The sequence below is a fragment of the Macaca fascicularis genome, chromosome 13 (assembly GCF_037993035.2).
Source record: "Macaca fascicularis isolate 582-1 chromosome 13, T2T-MFA8v1.1".
Taxonomy (NCBI): Eukaryota; Metazoa; Chordata; class Mammalia; order Primates; family Cercopithecidae; genus Macaca; species Macaca fascicularis.
The window spans coordinates 35108302-35125154 of NC_088387.1; the positions used below are offsets into that span (position 1 = coordinate 35108302).

Sequence of the window (16853 nt, forward strand, 5' to 3'; positions counted from 1 at the left end):
GGACTAAAATACTCAGGAACAAACAGGAAAGCAGGAAACACTCACCCTTGTTTTCCTTGTTGACATTCCCACTGGTTAGGTCTGCCAGCCAGTTTAGAGGAGATGTGCTGGCTGGACAGGCAGGCTTCATGCTGCCGGCTGGCTTGGAGACTGCTTCCCCACCCACAGCTGCTGGCTCCAACACTGAGGGATTCTGCTGGAGCACTGTACCAAGAGTCGGTTTTTCTCCAGCTAAAGAAGTCTGTGTTAAGCATTAAAGGACGATTTTATATAAGCTGAAGAATGACAGCTTCCTTTTCTTTTATTCTCTCCTAATAGCCGACCGACAAGTAAGATAAATATCCAGAACAAAACCACCTAATAGCTAGCCCTGGGTATCCCCACAGCTGCAGTAATCCCACACTAGTAGAGAGTAACTACAAGGTAGAAGAGATGTTAGCAACTTAAAACACAGCAAGATATTACCCCGCGCACCCTTTTACCAGCCCCTGCTGGTACATATCCCTATTACTCTATGTACCATGCTGGTTTAAAATGACCAGTTTGTGCCTGTCTCCCCTGTGAACTCATCCCAGAATCCAGGATAGGCACAGAAAACATGGTTGAAAATGAATAAATGAGGCAGGCAGGAAAGGTAAAGCTGTGATTTCAGAAGGAAATGGGATGCAGAGAAAGAGAAAATGCTATTTTGACTTAGCTTTAAAAATGTGATGAGGAGCTCTTAAAAGAACTCATAAATTAAATCTAAGATGACTGCTGTAGAAGAAAATAATTTTTAAAACTGACAAGAGCCAGTTTATACATACATAAGAAGGAGGAAAAAAAATATCCAAACTCCTGTTGTGGTCCAGGCCCTCTCTTTACATATGATATAATTCTGTGATGCCCAATCATCAATACTGCTTATTATTTCTCTATTACTGATGAGGAAGCTGAACCACATAGAAACCAGCTCACTTTAGCCAAAGTAACACAACTAGCAAGTGGAAGGAAAAGACTTCACATTCAGTTCTGACTCCAAATATTACAAGTCTTCTGCTCTCCCATCCTGCCTATGACACCACAGCTTTATAGAAATGTAAATTTCTGATTATTAAACACAATGCGGCATACTGATTACTGCAACAAGGAGGAGAAGGGAGAGCAAGGCACACATGTGATGGTGGAGAGGAGAGGGATGCCACCAAGGAGACATATGAGGACTGAGAAAATTAACATTTTTTACATTGCATGATGGGCAACTAAAGGTTCATTTTATCATTATTTCCTTCAACTTTTCATAAACGTAGGCAAAATATATTACGTAATTTTTAAAATGTTAAGGCTTATCTGAATAATTTTAATTCTGCAAAATACACAGAATTTTTTTTTAAACCCTTTACAAACTCGACAGCTACTTATTAGATAGACTACTATAGAACCTTTTGCTTTTTCAAGAAACAAAAATGTAAAACCTACTAAAAGAGGCCACAGAAGAGTCTACAAAAGTAATGTGAAAAGTCAGAACAGGTCTCTGAACTGCCACATGAAATGTATGAATTATTTCTCTCTCTCTTTCCACTGATTACTATCCCCAGGTTCCTTTCAAACGCACTGACAGAAATCCTTGGGTTATTTGAAAAACAGACAAATGACAATTACAAGGGATGGTGAATTTAACATAAGCAGTAAATACCTGTTTTAGGTCTTCCTTTGAGGCTGGCTTTGAAAAGAGTTTGAATTGCCTGTTTGAACAAGGGCAGTTTGCCTTTATTCCCCATTTCGCTCTTACAGAATGCACAATGTCTCCAACATCATACAGGGCTAGAAAGGGCAGAGGCAAACATCTGAACAAGGGTATTAGGTACTTTCAACCTCAACGTTACACAGCAGAAGCTGGCATTCCCCACAGGATTACTTTTCCAACTCCCTCCCTTTCATCCTGCTCCAGAGGCCTTCCACAAAATACATTTTCTTTTCTTCTACAAAATTATCCTACAAAACTTTAATCAAAAAGTGTTGGAGGAATTATTTAATACACTTCTGGACAAAAATAAACTTAAGCGAGTGATAAAGTAAAACCAAACTACCAGCCCCCATGAGTTAACCAAGACAAAGGGAAAGAAAATCACTGCAGCACATGAAATACCTTTTCCAGGAATGATCTGTGTGGGCATTAAGTTCTCTGGTTCATGTATCTGACTCTTCACGCATTTTAGCCAAGAGAAAGTCTTGTAAGCAGCACCTGCAAATAACTGATTTGTAGTAACTGTTCTTTATAGACTCTGGCTCCACATGCTTCAAGAAACCCACCAAACATAAATCAACAAAAAACTTTATTTAACTGTGTAGAGGGGCTGGAGGAGAATCAAATCGGTTCTCACCTTGTTGGCAATTCTTTCTCTTCATCCGATAGCAATCCACACATACTCCAAACCCACACCGAGGACACACCCAGTGCAGGTTGAAGATGGTGGTGTCGCACACATCACACATTTCTCGAACACCTTTGACAGCTCGCTTCCAAGCAACCTGTCCTGCAAAAATCAGTAAATCACTTAGTCTTTGGAAGGAGAGGGCCTCTGAAATCAAACATGAAAGGTAGGGGTTGTTGTCATTCCTCCCTGTGACTAGACTTTAGACTTCAAATTAACTTTGTTCAGCTTTCATTGCAAATGCTGTCCTCCGCCCCATGAAGTGCTCCTGGATCCCCTCAGCATTCCTAGTAACTTTAATTTGTACTTGAGATTCATGCCTCTTCTCACTGTATATATTCAGGCACAGTCTCACCTCCCTCCAGGAGACTGAACTCCAAGCAGAATCCCTATTCAGACTGTGCAGCACTAGTTACACAAGTTGGAGCTCAGATACAGGTATCACATAACAGTGGTTCTTAACCTCTGAGTCATGAGTCACTTTCAGAATTTAAAGGCAGCATGTTCCAGGCTTTCTCCAAAGGAAAAAAAAATTTACTCAGATCCACAAACCCAGTAATCTTCATAGAGCATCAGGTTATTCAGATACCCTAAATCCACTCAGACTGCCCATTAAAAACTCCAAGGTGCTCAGTGGGCCTGGAGGGAGTTGCACATTAACTTTGTGCAGGCACAATGGTCCAAGGTCAGTTCCTTCACCAGTCAGTCAGAAATTCGATTTAGCCAGTGCCAGAAATGATGCAGGCACCCAGGACTGACTCACACTAACCAAACATCCAGCAGATTAAGGCAGGACCCCGGATTCCACAAAGCAGCATTTCCTGTTCCAGTGGCCAAGACCTAATAACTGGAGAGAGAGGCCTTCCAAAACAGGACAGGCCATTGGACCCTTCCCCCAGATGGAGGAGTGCCAGATCAAGGAACCAAACCAGGTATCAGCAAGCTTTCAGAAATATGAGCAAAGGGAGGACATTTTTGTGGGTCACAGAAAAGCCCAAGGTCTCCTGACTAGGAGACTCCTGGCAGACAGTCTGTGTCTCTCTCCTGAACAACACTGGATCAATGCTGCTGCACTCCTGTTCTACGGTGAACATCTTCTTCCTAATCCAGTTTGGGGTTAACTCATTCCTTCTTCAGACTGAACACTATCCAAATGACCAAGCTTTAGTTTATACAAAATCAAACCAATTGCTGAATGAACTTCTGCCATTACATTATAATGTAATAGCACAGGACACAATACATATAGCTTTAGGCATCTTATAAATGAGATTTTATGATCTTGGACACTTGGATTAGACTGTTTTATCAGAAAGTACTCTTAGATCTCTTAGCCACCCATTTAATGATTATTTGTCACTGAAAAGACAGAATAAAAGTAGTAATAGTTGAGATCTGCTCCCTAATCTCAGGATCAGAGGTAAACTCTTCTGGGTATGGTGGCGTATTTCAGTGTCACTCACAGTGGGTTTCTCTCTCCAATCTGACCAGCTTGTCATAGAGAAAAGAAAGAGCAACAGGATAATCAAAAAGGCAAGGAGGAAAGGTTAATCACATTTAAGTCTTCAAGGAGGAGAGTCTCTTAATTATGTTCTAAAAGATAACTGTCTATGCCTTTTCTATATTAAAAAAAAAAAAAACACATTTTTCAGATGACTCACCATTATCGAAGACAAAGCCATCACTTGCTTAAAACAGCTCTGCTCATTCAGGAGCAAAGTTACTAATACATTCCAAAAAAGTATTTCCACATTGCAGTCATGTATGTACCACTGCCAGATCAGTTACTTAGGAATTTTTCTTTCCATCTACTACTCTTACTTAAATATATTTAATAAAGAAACTTTGTATCTCTACTGAAAGTGGAAAACTAATATTGCTTGTCTTAAACAGACTACAGGGGGGAAAAGTATAATAAGACTTTTGACTTAGAGTCTCCACTACCCTAGCAGAATGAAGTAATTCTAAAGAATGACTCTGGTTGTTCCAGGCACTCGCAATTCCCTTTCTCCCAGGCAGCTCTGGATTCCTACAGCTGGGAATGCCCTAGTCCTGTTCCTTGGACTCTGAGAGAGTATCCACATCTATTCAGTAAGTTATTTTTGTGCTTAAGCTAGCTTCGGTTAGTTGCTGGTAATATATCAAAATTCTTAAGACTGGCATGGATGCTTGTATTCAAACATACTTGGGTAAGCAGAGTCTAAAAAGAGACATACCAGAGGAATGGAAAGGCTTCACTTTTAACTTTCAACCACTGATAAAGATAAAATGATGGAAGAAAATATGAGGCTTACAAGACAGATACCCCATGGTGCTTCTGGCTGGATTAACTCATTTCCACAGAGAGACATGGACAGGAAGAGGCTGTACCGTCCTCCAAACATCCTAGCTTGAGATGTCATGAAAGAGGTCTGGCTCTAATATGGCACCTACCCTGATTCCTGTGGCTTAACAGGCTGCCAGATCAGCATAAGAGTGCTCCCAAAGAGCAGAGGACACAAGCACATGCCCATCTAGAACCTCCAAGTATTCCCTTCAAACCTTGACTCTAACAATCATTTCCATTCTGAACCTGTTCTCACTCTCATGTCTGGGACCCAGCCCTGCAGACTCTAACCCAGTAGGTCTAAGAGTCAGCCTTCCCATTCTTTCTTTCCTTGAAATGTATTCATGATTAATAACCTTTGTTTTAAAATAAACCAATCTGAGACCTCATCCCCTTGTAGTCTGCCTGCACTGCTGGTGAGGCTGTGCAAATCCACCATTACTGTACCTTCACCTTTCCTAACAAAAAAGGAGTTCCACTCCTTTGGTAACTGTACCTTCACCTTTCCTAACAAAAAAGGAGTTCCACTCCTTTGGTAACTGTACCTTCACCTTTCCTAACAAAAAAGGAGTTCCACTCCTTTGGTAATTGGCCCAAAATAAACCCCAAAAATAGATGGCTAACTCTGATCAAACCTGTTACAAAAGGAAAACTGCAACCTCATTACACCAAAGTTATCTAAACTTCTGGGTGAAAAAAAAAACCCAAGCAATTAGGACTTAGGTGTCACTTAGGAACAAAAATCAAGTTGGGCTCAAAAATCCTACCCCCTAAGAGATGCTCTTACTGTGTGGCTCAATAGTTGACATAGCTTCCTTTTCAGAAATCACCATTTGACAGAAGTGGTCTCCAATGTTGGCCAAGATGTACTTTGCTGTGTCCAAATCAATCCCCACAACGTTTTTGGTTAAAGGTAACCACAAGCCAATTGCTTCGTTGTCATACTTGTTTGGTGTTAAGAATCCTTCTACCCGCAACACACCATGTTTGTTGAATTGTAACCTAGGGAAGCAGGGGAAAAAAAGATATAATGCACACACACACACACACAAAACTGATTTACAACTTGTAATTACTTTTTGAGGGGGCGAGGGGGAGATGGAGTCTCGCTCTGTCACCCAGGCTGGAGTGCAGTGGTGCCATCTCGGCTCACTGCAACCTCCGCCTCCCAGGTTCAAGCAATTCTCCCTGCCTCAGCTTCCCCAGTAGCTGGGATTACAAGCGTGCACCACCACTCCTGCCTAAGTTTTGTATTTTTAGTAGAGAATTTTGCTATGTTGGCCAGGATGATCTTGAACTCCTGACCTCAGGTGATACTCCTGCCTCAGTCTCCCAAAGTGCTGGGATTACAGGCATGAGCCACCGTGCCCATCCACAACTTGTAATTACTATTTAAATCAACAAAGTCCTTCCTAGTTTTCTGTAATCTCCATGGCTAATCACAGCCAATGATTATTTGGCAATGTCAGTAGGAAGATTCAAAACACTTTTTCCCCAAAAGACAAGCTAGACAGGGGGAAAGAGGAGCGAGGAGAAGGGGAGAGAGGTATATTTTGCACTCAAACCAATATAATCACACTGCCTCCAGGGATAGTTGTTCGACCTGCTGGACTTGGCACTTAAGAGCAGGAAAATCGTAAGTTACTACAAAGGTAAGTCGTTAACAAACAGAAGGTAATAAATAACCTGATCAGATTTAAATACAACTACTGCTTCAAGACAAAAGCTCAGCTAAAGGGTAACCGCTAGACAGTCACTGAAGCAATGGCCACACTGGTTTGTGAGGTACTTGGTGCCTATATGAATTCCAGCTGCATGTTACTGTCCAAGCTTCTGGAAAGAGGGAAGCATTAAAATGGGCCTCAGAACCTAAGAAGTGGAACAAAGGGCAGACCATTTGTTCATTATTTGCCTTCAATACTGTAACACTTGAATGTTTTTTTCATAAGCTATGTATTTTAAATTTTTAAAACACAAAATATTTTTTTCTTTTTTTGAGACAGGCTCTCACTCCAATGCCCCAGGCTGGAGTACAGTGGTACAATTATGGCTCACTGCAACCCCCACCTCCCAGGCTTCAGCAATCCTCCCATCTTAGCCTCTCAAGTGGCTGGGAAGGCAGGCATGTGCTACCACACCCAGTTAATTTTCTTTTTCCATTTTTTGTAGAGACAGGAGTTTGTCATGTTGCCCAAGCTGGTGTCAAACTCCTGGGCTCAAGCAATCCTCCCACCTTGGTCTCCTGAAGTGCTGGGATTACAAGCATGAACCACCATGCCCAGCCTAAAAATATAGTATTCTGGCTAGGCACAATGGCTCACTGTAATCCTAGCACTTTGGGAGGCTGAGACGGATCCAGTTCGAGACCAGCCCAGAGAACATAGCAAGACCCTGTCTCTACAAAAAAAAATTTTTTTTAATTAGCCAGGCATGGTGGCAGAAGCCTGTAGTCCTAGGTACCTGGGAAGCTGAGATGGGAAGATCACTTGAGCCCCGGAGTTTGACATAACAGTAAGCTATGATCGTGCCAATGCACTCCAGCCTGGGCAGCAGAGTAAGATTCTGTCTCTAAACATAAATAAGTAAATACATACATACATACATACATACATACATACATACATACATACATACAAACAAACAAATATTTCTAGTAGGAGACATAAGAAATAGACATAAAACACAATGAAGTAGCCTGTAACATATCGTAACAGTCATCAATTCTTGTAAGAGCAGAGGACGAAGTGCTGACTGCTGACTATGAGTTTTGTGGGCCAATATGATGAGGGCCTCACGGTAAAGAGAGTAACTGAGCTTGCTTTGGCAAGAAAAGGCAGACAATTAGGTGAAAGAAGGTATGTCCAAAAGACAGTATTTCATATAAAAGCAAGAAAACTAAAGGTGAACAGGGTGACAACAGACCAATTAGACTAAAGGGTTTATTCAAATAGGTAAGAATCAGGAAGAAGTTGCAGAGGTAAGTTGGGGTCAATTGCTGAAGCCTTCATTATTTCACTGGGGACCTTGACTTTGCTAGGCACTGGGCAGCTATCAAAAGTCATCATGTGAGACACACGCGAAGTTGTGTTTTAGAAAAACCATTTGTCCAAAAGAGTGTAGAATAAACTGGAAGGACAAGACTCTGTTAGCTAACATATGCAAATTATTTCAAGCAGTCCAAATGAGAGATGCAAGTTTTTAATTGACGGTCCAAATTAGAGATAGTCATAACACTAAAAAATAAATTTGAAAGCATTTCAAAGTGAGACGTAATGGCAACAGGACCTAGCAACTGAGCCTTACCACTGAGACCCTACCCCTAACTCCTATTTTATTTGCAAAAGAGTTTAATGAGATACAAACTTGATGAGGAGGCTAATGACAGCCTCGATCTTCACTCTAAACATCAGGAAAAAAGTTAAATTATGATATTCTTTCACCAAGATATGAGTTTTTTCTAGTTTCTACTACACTGGCTTCTACTATGCAGCATTAGGCAAAGGTACTCTCCCCTTTAAAGAAGTCAAAAATGAAAAAAACAGCTAAGTCATAAAGTCAATGACTTCTAGACTGTTACAAAAATATAGTGGGTTTAAAAAAAAAAAGCTCTAATCATATTATAAAGAACAAAACAAAATAAATTATCTCTTCCCTAAAATGCCTTTGCAACTTAAACCAATCTCTCATCCAATCTAGTTATACCTTTCATAGCAGAGGAGCCATAACAACATGAAATCAAGTGCATGATAGAAACACAAAGACCTGTACAAAGCACAACCATTTCAGTTTCTTCAAAATACATACACATACAAATGAACATGCACTGTAACACACCTGTTTAAGAAAAAAATTCTCGAGAGGAAGGGAAATAGAGTTACCCTCTACTGAGAGCTTATTCTGGGCCAGGAGTTATTCAAAATATATTAATATATGCATATGTTAACATATGTTAACAGTATTACAGCTCTAAATGCTACCCACATGCTTTATGATGTGCTTTTGCAATTTACAAAGGGATGAATGGGGCAAACTAGTATCTAAAAAATTCTTATTTTGTTAAATAAGCCTGAATCTGAAAATTACAAGCATATATAATTAATGATCTAAATTCCCTGTGCATTTAATTCAGCTCATCAGCAATCTTTTCACTTAGATAAAATGAAAGGGGAGGAGGAGAATAGGAAGAAATTGAAGTCACCTCTTCTGTTTATGATTAGAGTTAGTTCAACCTGAAAGTACCTAGATTTCTGAGAAAGTGAATTCTATCTCAAGTTCAACTATGCCAACACTGTTCATTTCTATATGAACAAAAGAGAAGATAGGGCTGCTTTTTTCTTCACTCAGGATAGAATTTAAAGAAAATGATTTTGAATTTATATATATATATATATATATATATATATGAAAATTTTGCCTATAAAATTGGAAAAGATTTTTTTAAAAGATATGCCTCTCCCTGCTGCCAATGGTACAGAGACCATGGGAGCATGTTCAAACCCTGCAGTGGGCAAGGACACAGGTGCAACCTTCCTGCAGGATAACTTGACAGAACATGTGTATCAAAGTCTTAAAACACACACACCTTCTGACCCAGAAATGCCATTTCTAGTAATCCTCCCAAAGCAAATAATCAGGGACATGGACAAGATGATCATTTCTGCATTATTTCCAGTCACAAAAAATACAAAATAATCTTAATACCAACAAGGGAATTGGTGAAATAAATTATCAAACATTACTATAATGTGCTCTTACACAGAAATTCAAAAGTATTTTAAGGAAAAGGTTATGATCAAGAGGTCCCTACTACATAATAGGAAAATAAGATTCAAAACAGAAGGCGCAGTATACCAACTATGTATGCCTGAACACATTTTATGATCATACAATGCACTGAAAAGTTAATAGTAGTTATTTGTAGTGGTTTTTCAGAAGCTTCAACATTTTTCTATAATGACTGTTCCTTTCAGAAATAGAAGTTTATATTTTTAAGCTTCGTTACTTTAAAAAAAAAACAAAAATAAGAATGAAAAGTCACATGCAATAAGATCTAGATTCTCCAACCTAGTGATTACAAATGCAACATCTGCCACCTTTTTACTTCTAGATTTACTGTTGATAAAAGAGTAAAAAAGGTAGGTTAGATGATCTAGCATAAAAAGTATGCCCAGATTATCTGAACTTTTCCCAAAATGCCTCACCTCCTGAAGTGAAAGAAGCGGCAAAACACAGGTGAGTCCTTCTGTTGCTCCTTATCCTTGCGGAGACTGTCCAAGCGACACTCTCGGCACTTAGGCAACTGTGCCACAATGTTCACACAAGAATCATCCTGTACGAAGGCCTCGCCACTCTGTTGCAGCTTTTTGAGTTTAGCTGGGTCTGTCAAAACCGACTTCCTGGAAGGGGCTAGGAAAACAAAAGATAAAGGAGATAGGACCTCAAATTTTTTAACACCACATTCATATATGACTGAATTCTATTCAAAAAGCCAATATTCCCTTAAAGAGAACTCCCTTCTCCATTCCTGGTTCAACTGTAATTTCCAAAAATGGCTCAACAGAAAACAACTCTCAGAATAACTGGAAAAGTTTTACTCTCTTTACAAAACAATTCTTATTTGCTGACTCCATTTGGCAACATAAAACTCGAAATTAAACAGCCAGACTCACAATTTAAAGTTAATGTATACTTCTATTCACAATCCTACATTTTAGGATGTTTTCAAATCAGGTATTTAATTCAAACTCTGTTGAGGTTCACCTCCGTAAAGGCCTGACTTTGTGGACGTCCACTCTGTCATGTTCCAAATGCAAAAAAGACTGGTTTAAGGTGTGTTTTTAAAAGTACAATGCAAAAACTAACCATTCTAAAAATAACAATAAACAAATCACTTTCCTACATAGCCCCTCAGTCTACGGGGTTACAGCATCTTCTAAATGCCTGTCACTTGACTCCTGACATGTCTTCCACTTCTGCTCATGTGGTCTATGCAGGATTAAGAGCACTGGCTACAGACAGGATTATAATCCTAAGTAAATGCAGATTTTATGTTTTAACTTGTAATCAGCCGGAGAACTTGAAATGTTAATATGGTTTCTAAAGAAAGGTAGAGATGTATTAGGAAAGAGCAATCACCGTGTCAGAGAACAAAGTAAGGAATCCATTTGTATGTCAAGAGCCTTAAGGAATATTTAATAGAAAACAGAAAAGACCTTTTCTTAGGGTCCAAGAGAGCTGAGAAGAAGGAAGTGGGTTTTTAGGCAAACAAACAAAAGTCAAAAACTAACAGCTTCTGGGGAACTAGTTGAGAGATGGGTGGGAGAGGTCAGTCTTGGAGAAAATGCGAAGATCCTAAACCAAAGAAGGTTTTAAATAAAGTAAACATCTTCAATAATTACCTTAGAGATGATCTAATCTTACCTCTCTTTTAAAGCAGGACTAGACCACATGTAAATTTCAACATGATGCTGTTAGTCCTTGATCCCTTAAACACTCTTATTCAGTTATAGTGAAAGAGAAGGTAAAGTAAGAAAGGAAAGAAAATAAAGAGATTAGTAGTTCAAGGATGTAATTTTAATTACTCAGATATTGAAAGACATCATCCTTTGAGTTGGGCCACGCTTCCACAGATCACAGGCAAAAAAGGTTATCTTACCTGTTCTATCCTGGCTCACACGAAGAAATATCTAGAAATAAGAAAGTTGAACTGTCTAAATCTAGCTCTTTACCGAGGAGAGCAACAGGAGCTACCATCAGTGATTCTCTGAATTCAAAGCCAAGTCAAGAGAAAAATGCAATGCCCACTTCTGAGGAGCCACATTATCTATCTGAACAGAAAAAAAGGCAGCTGTTTGACTCCAGTTTGCTTTTGTTTTCTAGACCTAAAGTGCAAGAAAGGAGCAAAAAAGTTTTCCAAGCCTTCTGTACCAACATGCATTACTAGTGGACACAGATTAGAAGTCACGGAAGGCTTCTGATCACACTCTCACACCTCAATCAAAAAAAAAGTCACAGTAGATAGCAGGATGTGCTAGTCCAGGATGTAAGTAGGTATTTCACTTCTTTTACAATCCATTAGATGGAGAATAGCTGCATAATATATTAAATGAGACAAAGCTGGACTCCATAACTCACTTGTGTATCTATCATGTGCTTACTGCACTAGAATCTTTACTGCTGCTTCACATATTAATTTGCTTCAAAAACTAGCTGAGTGTGAGAGCTGATGATTCAAAAAGAATAAATAGAACAAGGATATGGTTATGAATATGTACTTCTGAGTGTTACATAATTTCTGAGAATAGGATAATCTTATGCAATTAATTTTATGCAAATTAACAGCTATATTAACTTAAACCTCAATGAAGAAGCTAGGTTAGAAGTATTGCTAGGCAAAGAAAGTTCTATTCTTCCAATGCTATACTAAAAAGATTCGCAAGTCAAATCCAGCCATCTTGCCCTCTAATTTTACAGAGGCCTGCAATTAAAAAGGCAGTGTAGATATATTCATTTTTACTGATCCAAATAAATAAGTTGTTTTCGTAGGTTGCTTTTATTCGTTTTGTTTTTTTGAGCCAAGCTCTCGCTCTGTCGCCCAGGCTAGAGTGCAGAGGTACAATCATAACTCACTGCAGCCTCCAACTCCTGGGGTCAAGCAACCCCCCTGCCTCAGCTTCCCCAGTAGCTAGGAATAACAGGTGTGTACCATCATGCCCGGTTGATTTTTTTAAAAATTTTTTGTGGAGATGGGGTCTCACTATGTTGCCCAGGCTGGTCTCAAACTCCTGGTCTGAAGCAATACTCCCACAGTTGCCTCCCAAAGTATTGGGATTACAGGTGTTAGCCACTACGCCCAGCCTAAAACATTAACAAAATCCATACCAATTTCCCACATAGCTAACAGTGATCAAAAGGCATCTTTAAATTCTAATAGCTCTAAACCTTTTGACATGCTGAAATTCCATTCTGTTCTTCTAACTCTAGTAACAGAGCTTCTGATAACTACCACCATTGTAATGCATCCTCAAACTTCATGTAAGTAGCATCAAGTACAATGTACCATTTTTCCTATAAGAAGAGTAGTTTTAAATTGTGGGTGCAGCAGGACTTCCCCTTAAGCAAAGAGACTCTTCCTGGTATTTCAGCCCTATCCTTAACAACTTCAACCCAAGTCCCTTTTCCAGAAATGATACAATTCTGCATCTTTTCTAAAATTTTAAATCTCAGCTACCTGTCACAGATCACCTCTCCTACTCCAACCTGGATGTTACAGAAACTGACAAGCTGAAATAAAGTAATCACTAGATTATTTTAGATTTTGTTTCAAAATTTTCTTAACCTAAAAATTGGGAACCACCTAATAGGAACCAGTTAAATCATATGGTAAATGAATATAACAGAATCCTTGCTTTAAAATACTAATAGATATCTACACTAATTCACAGGGTAAAACTGTTGGCATGAACCCATTTGTGTATACATGAAACTAGGTACACCAAAATATTAACAGTAATCGTTTCTGAGATTTGGGGATTATACCTTCAACTTCTCTGACTGTATAAACTATTTCTACAAAGTCATTTTCACATAGTTTCTCATAGGACAAGAAACATATATATATATCTCTACCATTTCTTACCTTCTACCAATAAAGATATTGAGAAACACTCACCATTCTGGATTTTATTGTTGCTTCTTGTACAACAGCTTTCATTATCTACTTTTACTGAAGATTCCTTTAAATTCTGTGATTGGCAAGCTACAGCTGAAGGTTCTACCTTTTTTCCCGAACAGTTATTTGGGCTATCACTATCGACACCTGCTTTCACTTCTGGTGTATTAGAAACATCCGATGGGGAAGGTGCATGTTCTAGGTGCTTCTGCCGTACAGGAGGATTGGCAATTTCCAATTCTGCCCTAGAAGAAGCCTTTGTAGGTAAGCACTCCTTAGGAAGGCCAGTCAAGGGTTGTGGAACAGACTCCAATCTGTTTTCCTGATCAGTGTTTGTCTTAGGCTGAGTACAGCTGCCTTTTGGCTCACTCAGAATTTTCAAGTCTCCAGTTCCAATCTGAGAGGACTTTGAGAGCAACCCTGCTTTGCAGACATCTGGTTTTGTTCTCAGAGCTTCAGACTTTGTATTTAGACAGGAAGAAATTTCCTCTGGCAAACTCTGTTTATGACATCTGAAAAAAATAATATAGAAAGCTAGCATCCAGGCCTCCTTTTCTCTCTCCATTATCTTCCCAAAACAAACTGTTTGGTTCCCTAAGGTAATGAGCATGAAAGAAAAAAGAAAATTTCTTGTATGTTACAAAATTTAGGATAGGTTTCTGTGAGCTGGAGTTAAAAGTCATCAGTCAACAGTTCTGCAAAAATATCATAACCACTCAGAAAAATACAACCCTAAATTCTGTCTGCATGTTCTCAGAAATCTTTAACTTCTTACATTAGCTCTACTTCTCACAGCACAACGAACCTTAGCTTTCTCTCAAAACAAAATATTGTATGAACCAAAGAATACACTCAGCAGATGAGCTCTGTGGTTTATAAATATCAAAACTAGAACTCTGTGTAGGGGCAATTCTGAAAGTTTCTTCTTTTTTTTTTTTCTTGTTAATTTCAGAGACACCTCTGCTAACTTTTTTCTATAAGGAAGATTACGTTTGAATTTCAAAGATAAAACTAGCATTCCTACTACTTGCCAAGAGTCAAAAATTGAACCTCTAGTAAAAGTCAATGTGTCAAGACAAAAATTCTAAAATATGTATGTATGTAAGAAATGTTAGAAATCCCTTCAAAGATATTCACACAAAATCTGATTAAAAACGAACAATGGGCAAGGTACAATGGCTCACACCTGTAATTCCAGGATTCTGGGAGGCCAAGATGAGAGAACTGCTTGATGACCAGACTGGGCAAAACAGCTAGTCCCCCAACTCCACAAAAAAATTAAAAATTGGCCTGGTGTGGTGGCACACGCCTGTAGTCTCAGCTAGTTGGGAGGCTGAGGCAAGAGGATCAATTGAGCCCAACAGTTCAAAGCTGCAGTAAGCTTTGACTGTACCACTGCAACTGCACTCCTGCCTGGGCAACAGAGCAAGATCCTGTCTCTAAAAAAAGAACCTCAAAAAACAAAAAATCTAACAAACTGGCAGCAGCACAAAACCCTTTTCTGCTATGAACATGTAACCAGCCCTAACAGGGAATAATTTCATTCTTGTTTGTTCAGTGATCAGGACACATAGCAAATAGAATAGCTGATTACTTGGTTATTCAAAGAACAATTTGGTATTTTCCCTGTACATCTTACTAGGGACAGCCTTGAAGAACTTTTGTTTCTTAGAAATTCATCCTAGAATTCTTTCTCAAGAAAAATGCAAAGTCTTTTTTTTCTATTATACCTTTTTGTTCCTGCCTCTACCAAAGGATTTCATCTCGGAGAAGAATTTTTCATTTAAACACTCAGATGAAAAATCTTTCCTTGGATATCACTGAACTTCCTAAAGTTCCCTCCCTTTCTATTTTGAAGACTGCTCCTCCTCCTGTCTGACTGCCACATGGCCATCCTCCAAGCTCTATCCCAGGCTGCCTGCTTTTTCCCAGTGAACCAGTGTGCTCAGCCACTCTCCCACCTTCTAAACCTACTTTTCTATACCACAGTCTCTCTGACCTCTATCTTAAGTCTGTATCAACTGCTTGCCTATATAGGCCACCACCACTTCCCAAAAGAGACCCTTCCCTTAAAACTACTTGCACTGTCAACCTTGTAACTACTTTAAATTTCTACTTAAACTTTACATTTCATATTCATTTTCTTCCTCTACAAGTTAGTAACAGTACCACCTACAGCTATTGCTTCCTCATCTCTATTCTTCTTAGAACCCTCTCTACTGCCATATTTCTCAACTATACTTGGGTCAGCTCATGTAAAGACTGAGGAGAATCTCTCACTGTAATCACGTCTCACTGCTTCTTCACACTCCCACTGACCTCAGTCTTCCATGTACGACCAATCTGTTCCCTTTTCCTTCAAAGAAGACACTTGTTTTACAAATGTCTATACTATTTCAATTGATCCTTCTCACTGTATCAAGATAGTCTCTTTTCTCATGTCCCCTTTCACTTCTACACCATTTTCCATGTTGCTGTGTGCCTTCTATACTTTTTCACCTCCAAAAGCATTTATCTATCTTTTCTCGGAAACCCTAATGAAAAATCTCCCTGGACAACCGGGGATAAAAACAATGAGCCATGACTAAAATAATTTTTTATTATTATAATTAAACATCTTTAACAAATCACTACTCACCCTTGAGGAATTTTTGCTCCAAGGTTAGGTGGAGAGTTGGCAGCCTGAGGAGTACTTTGCTGTCTTGGGTCCTTACTAGGTGGAGTTGCTGCAGTACAGCCAAGCAGTATCTCCTTAAAAACTGTTGTAGGTACAGACTGTACAGGACACATACTGGGAGAGGCCTAGAAGATACCAAACCAACAGATATTAAAAGGAAGTCCCTAGTTAAGAAATAATAAAATGCTACCAAATTTAAGATCATTTGCTTAATACTAAACAAGCATAATACCACTGCCAAATAAAAAGAAAGAAGAAAGTGAAACAAGTGATAAACTATAAAATTAAGGGCTTTAAGACTGTAAATAAATCACTCCAACTTTTCACAAAACTTATGTCTTCCTACAAAGGATCACAAGCTTATCTTTTTCAGATCTCTGAACTATTGTGCCAGGAAAACAGTCAGGTGGCAATTACTTTAATAATACAACGCAGAGGTGAACTTTTAAGTGACAATTTTAAACGGTGGCAGTTTCACATGCATTCACTTTGGCATGACTTGAGTGCCCACCACGCACTTACTGCGTAGTTTGGCAGGAGACCAGACCACATAGGACTCTTGTGTTAGGCAGCGATGCCTATCTGGTATCCAGATAAGCCTTTGCAATGCAATAAAAGTTAAGGACAGTTCTTGCTCTTATGTGGCTCATCAAGTCACAAAAGTCATCCCAAGCTGCAAAAAATATCAAGTTATGACAGGCCTGTGGGCAAAGCTGGGACACCTGTCCCCGTTCCCTTTTCAGGTAATTTTATCTTCACAAAAAT

The 16853-nt window shown here is 39.1% G+C and overlaps 1 protein-coding gene across 11 annotated transcripts in view; it reads right to left on the bottom strand.

Annotated features, from left to right (window-relative positions):
• The window catches only part of KDM3A (lysine demethylase 3A), a 52840-nt gene that overhangs the window by 13775 nt on the left and 22212 nt on the right, over nt 1-16853 (bottom strand). For 5 of the 11 annotated variants that reach the window (XM_074011308.1, XM_065526840.2, XM_065526841.2 and 2 more), the window contains 8 exons: nt 16050-16213; nt 13412-13923; nt 9942-10146; nt 5528-5742; nt 2364-2516; nt 2129-2224; nt 1676-1803; nt 46-241 (listed from right to left, as the gene is read on the bottom strand). In XM_074011308.1, coding sequence (XP_073867409.1) covers nt 46-241; nt 1676-1803; nt 2129-2224; nt 2364-2516; nt 5528-5742; nt 9942-10146; nt 13412-13923; nt 16050-16213 — 1669 coding nt within the window. Of the gene's footprint in view, nt 1-45; nt 242-1675; nt 1804-2128; nt 2225-2363; nt 2517-2877; nt 3022-5527; nt 5743-9941; nt 10147-13411; nt 13924-16049; nt 16214-16853 lie in introns of those variants that run through there. The other 6 variants (XM_074011311.1, XR_012422080.1, XR_012422079.1 and 3 more) reach the window with 3 other exon arrangements.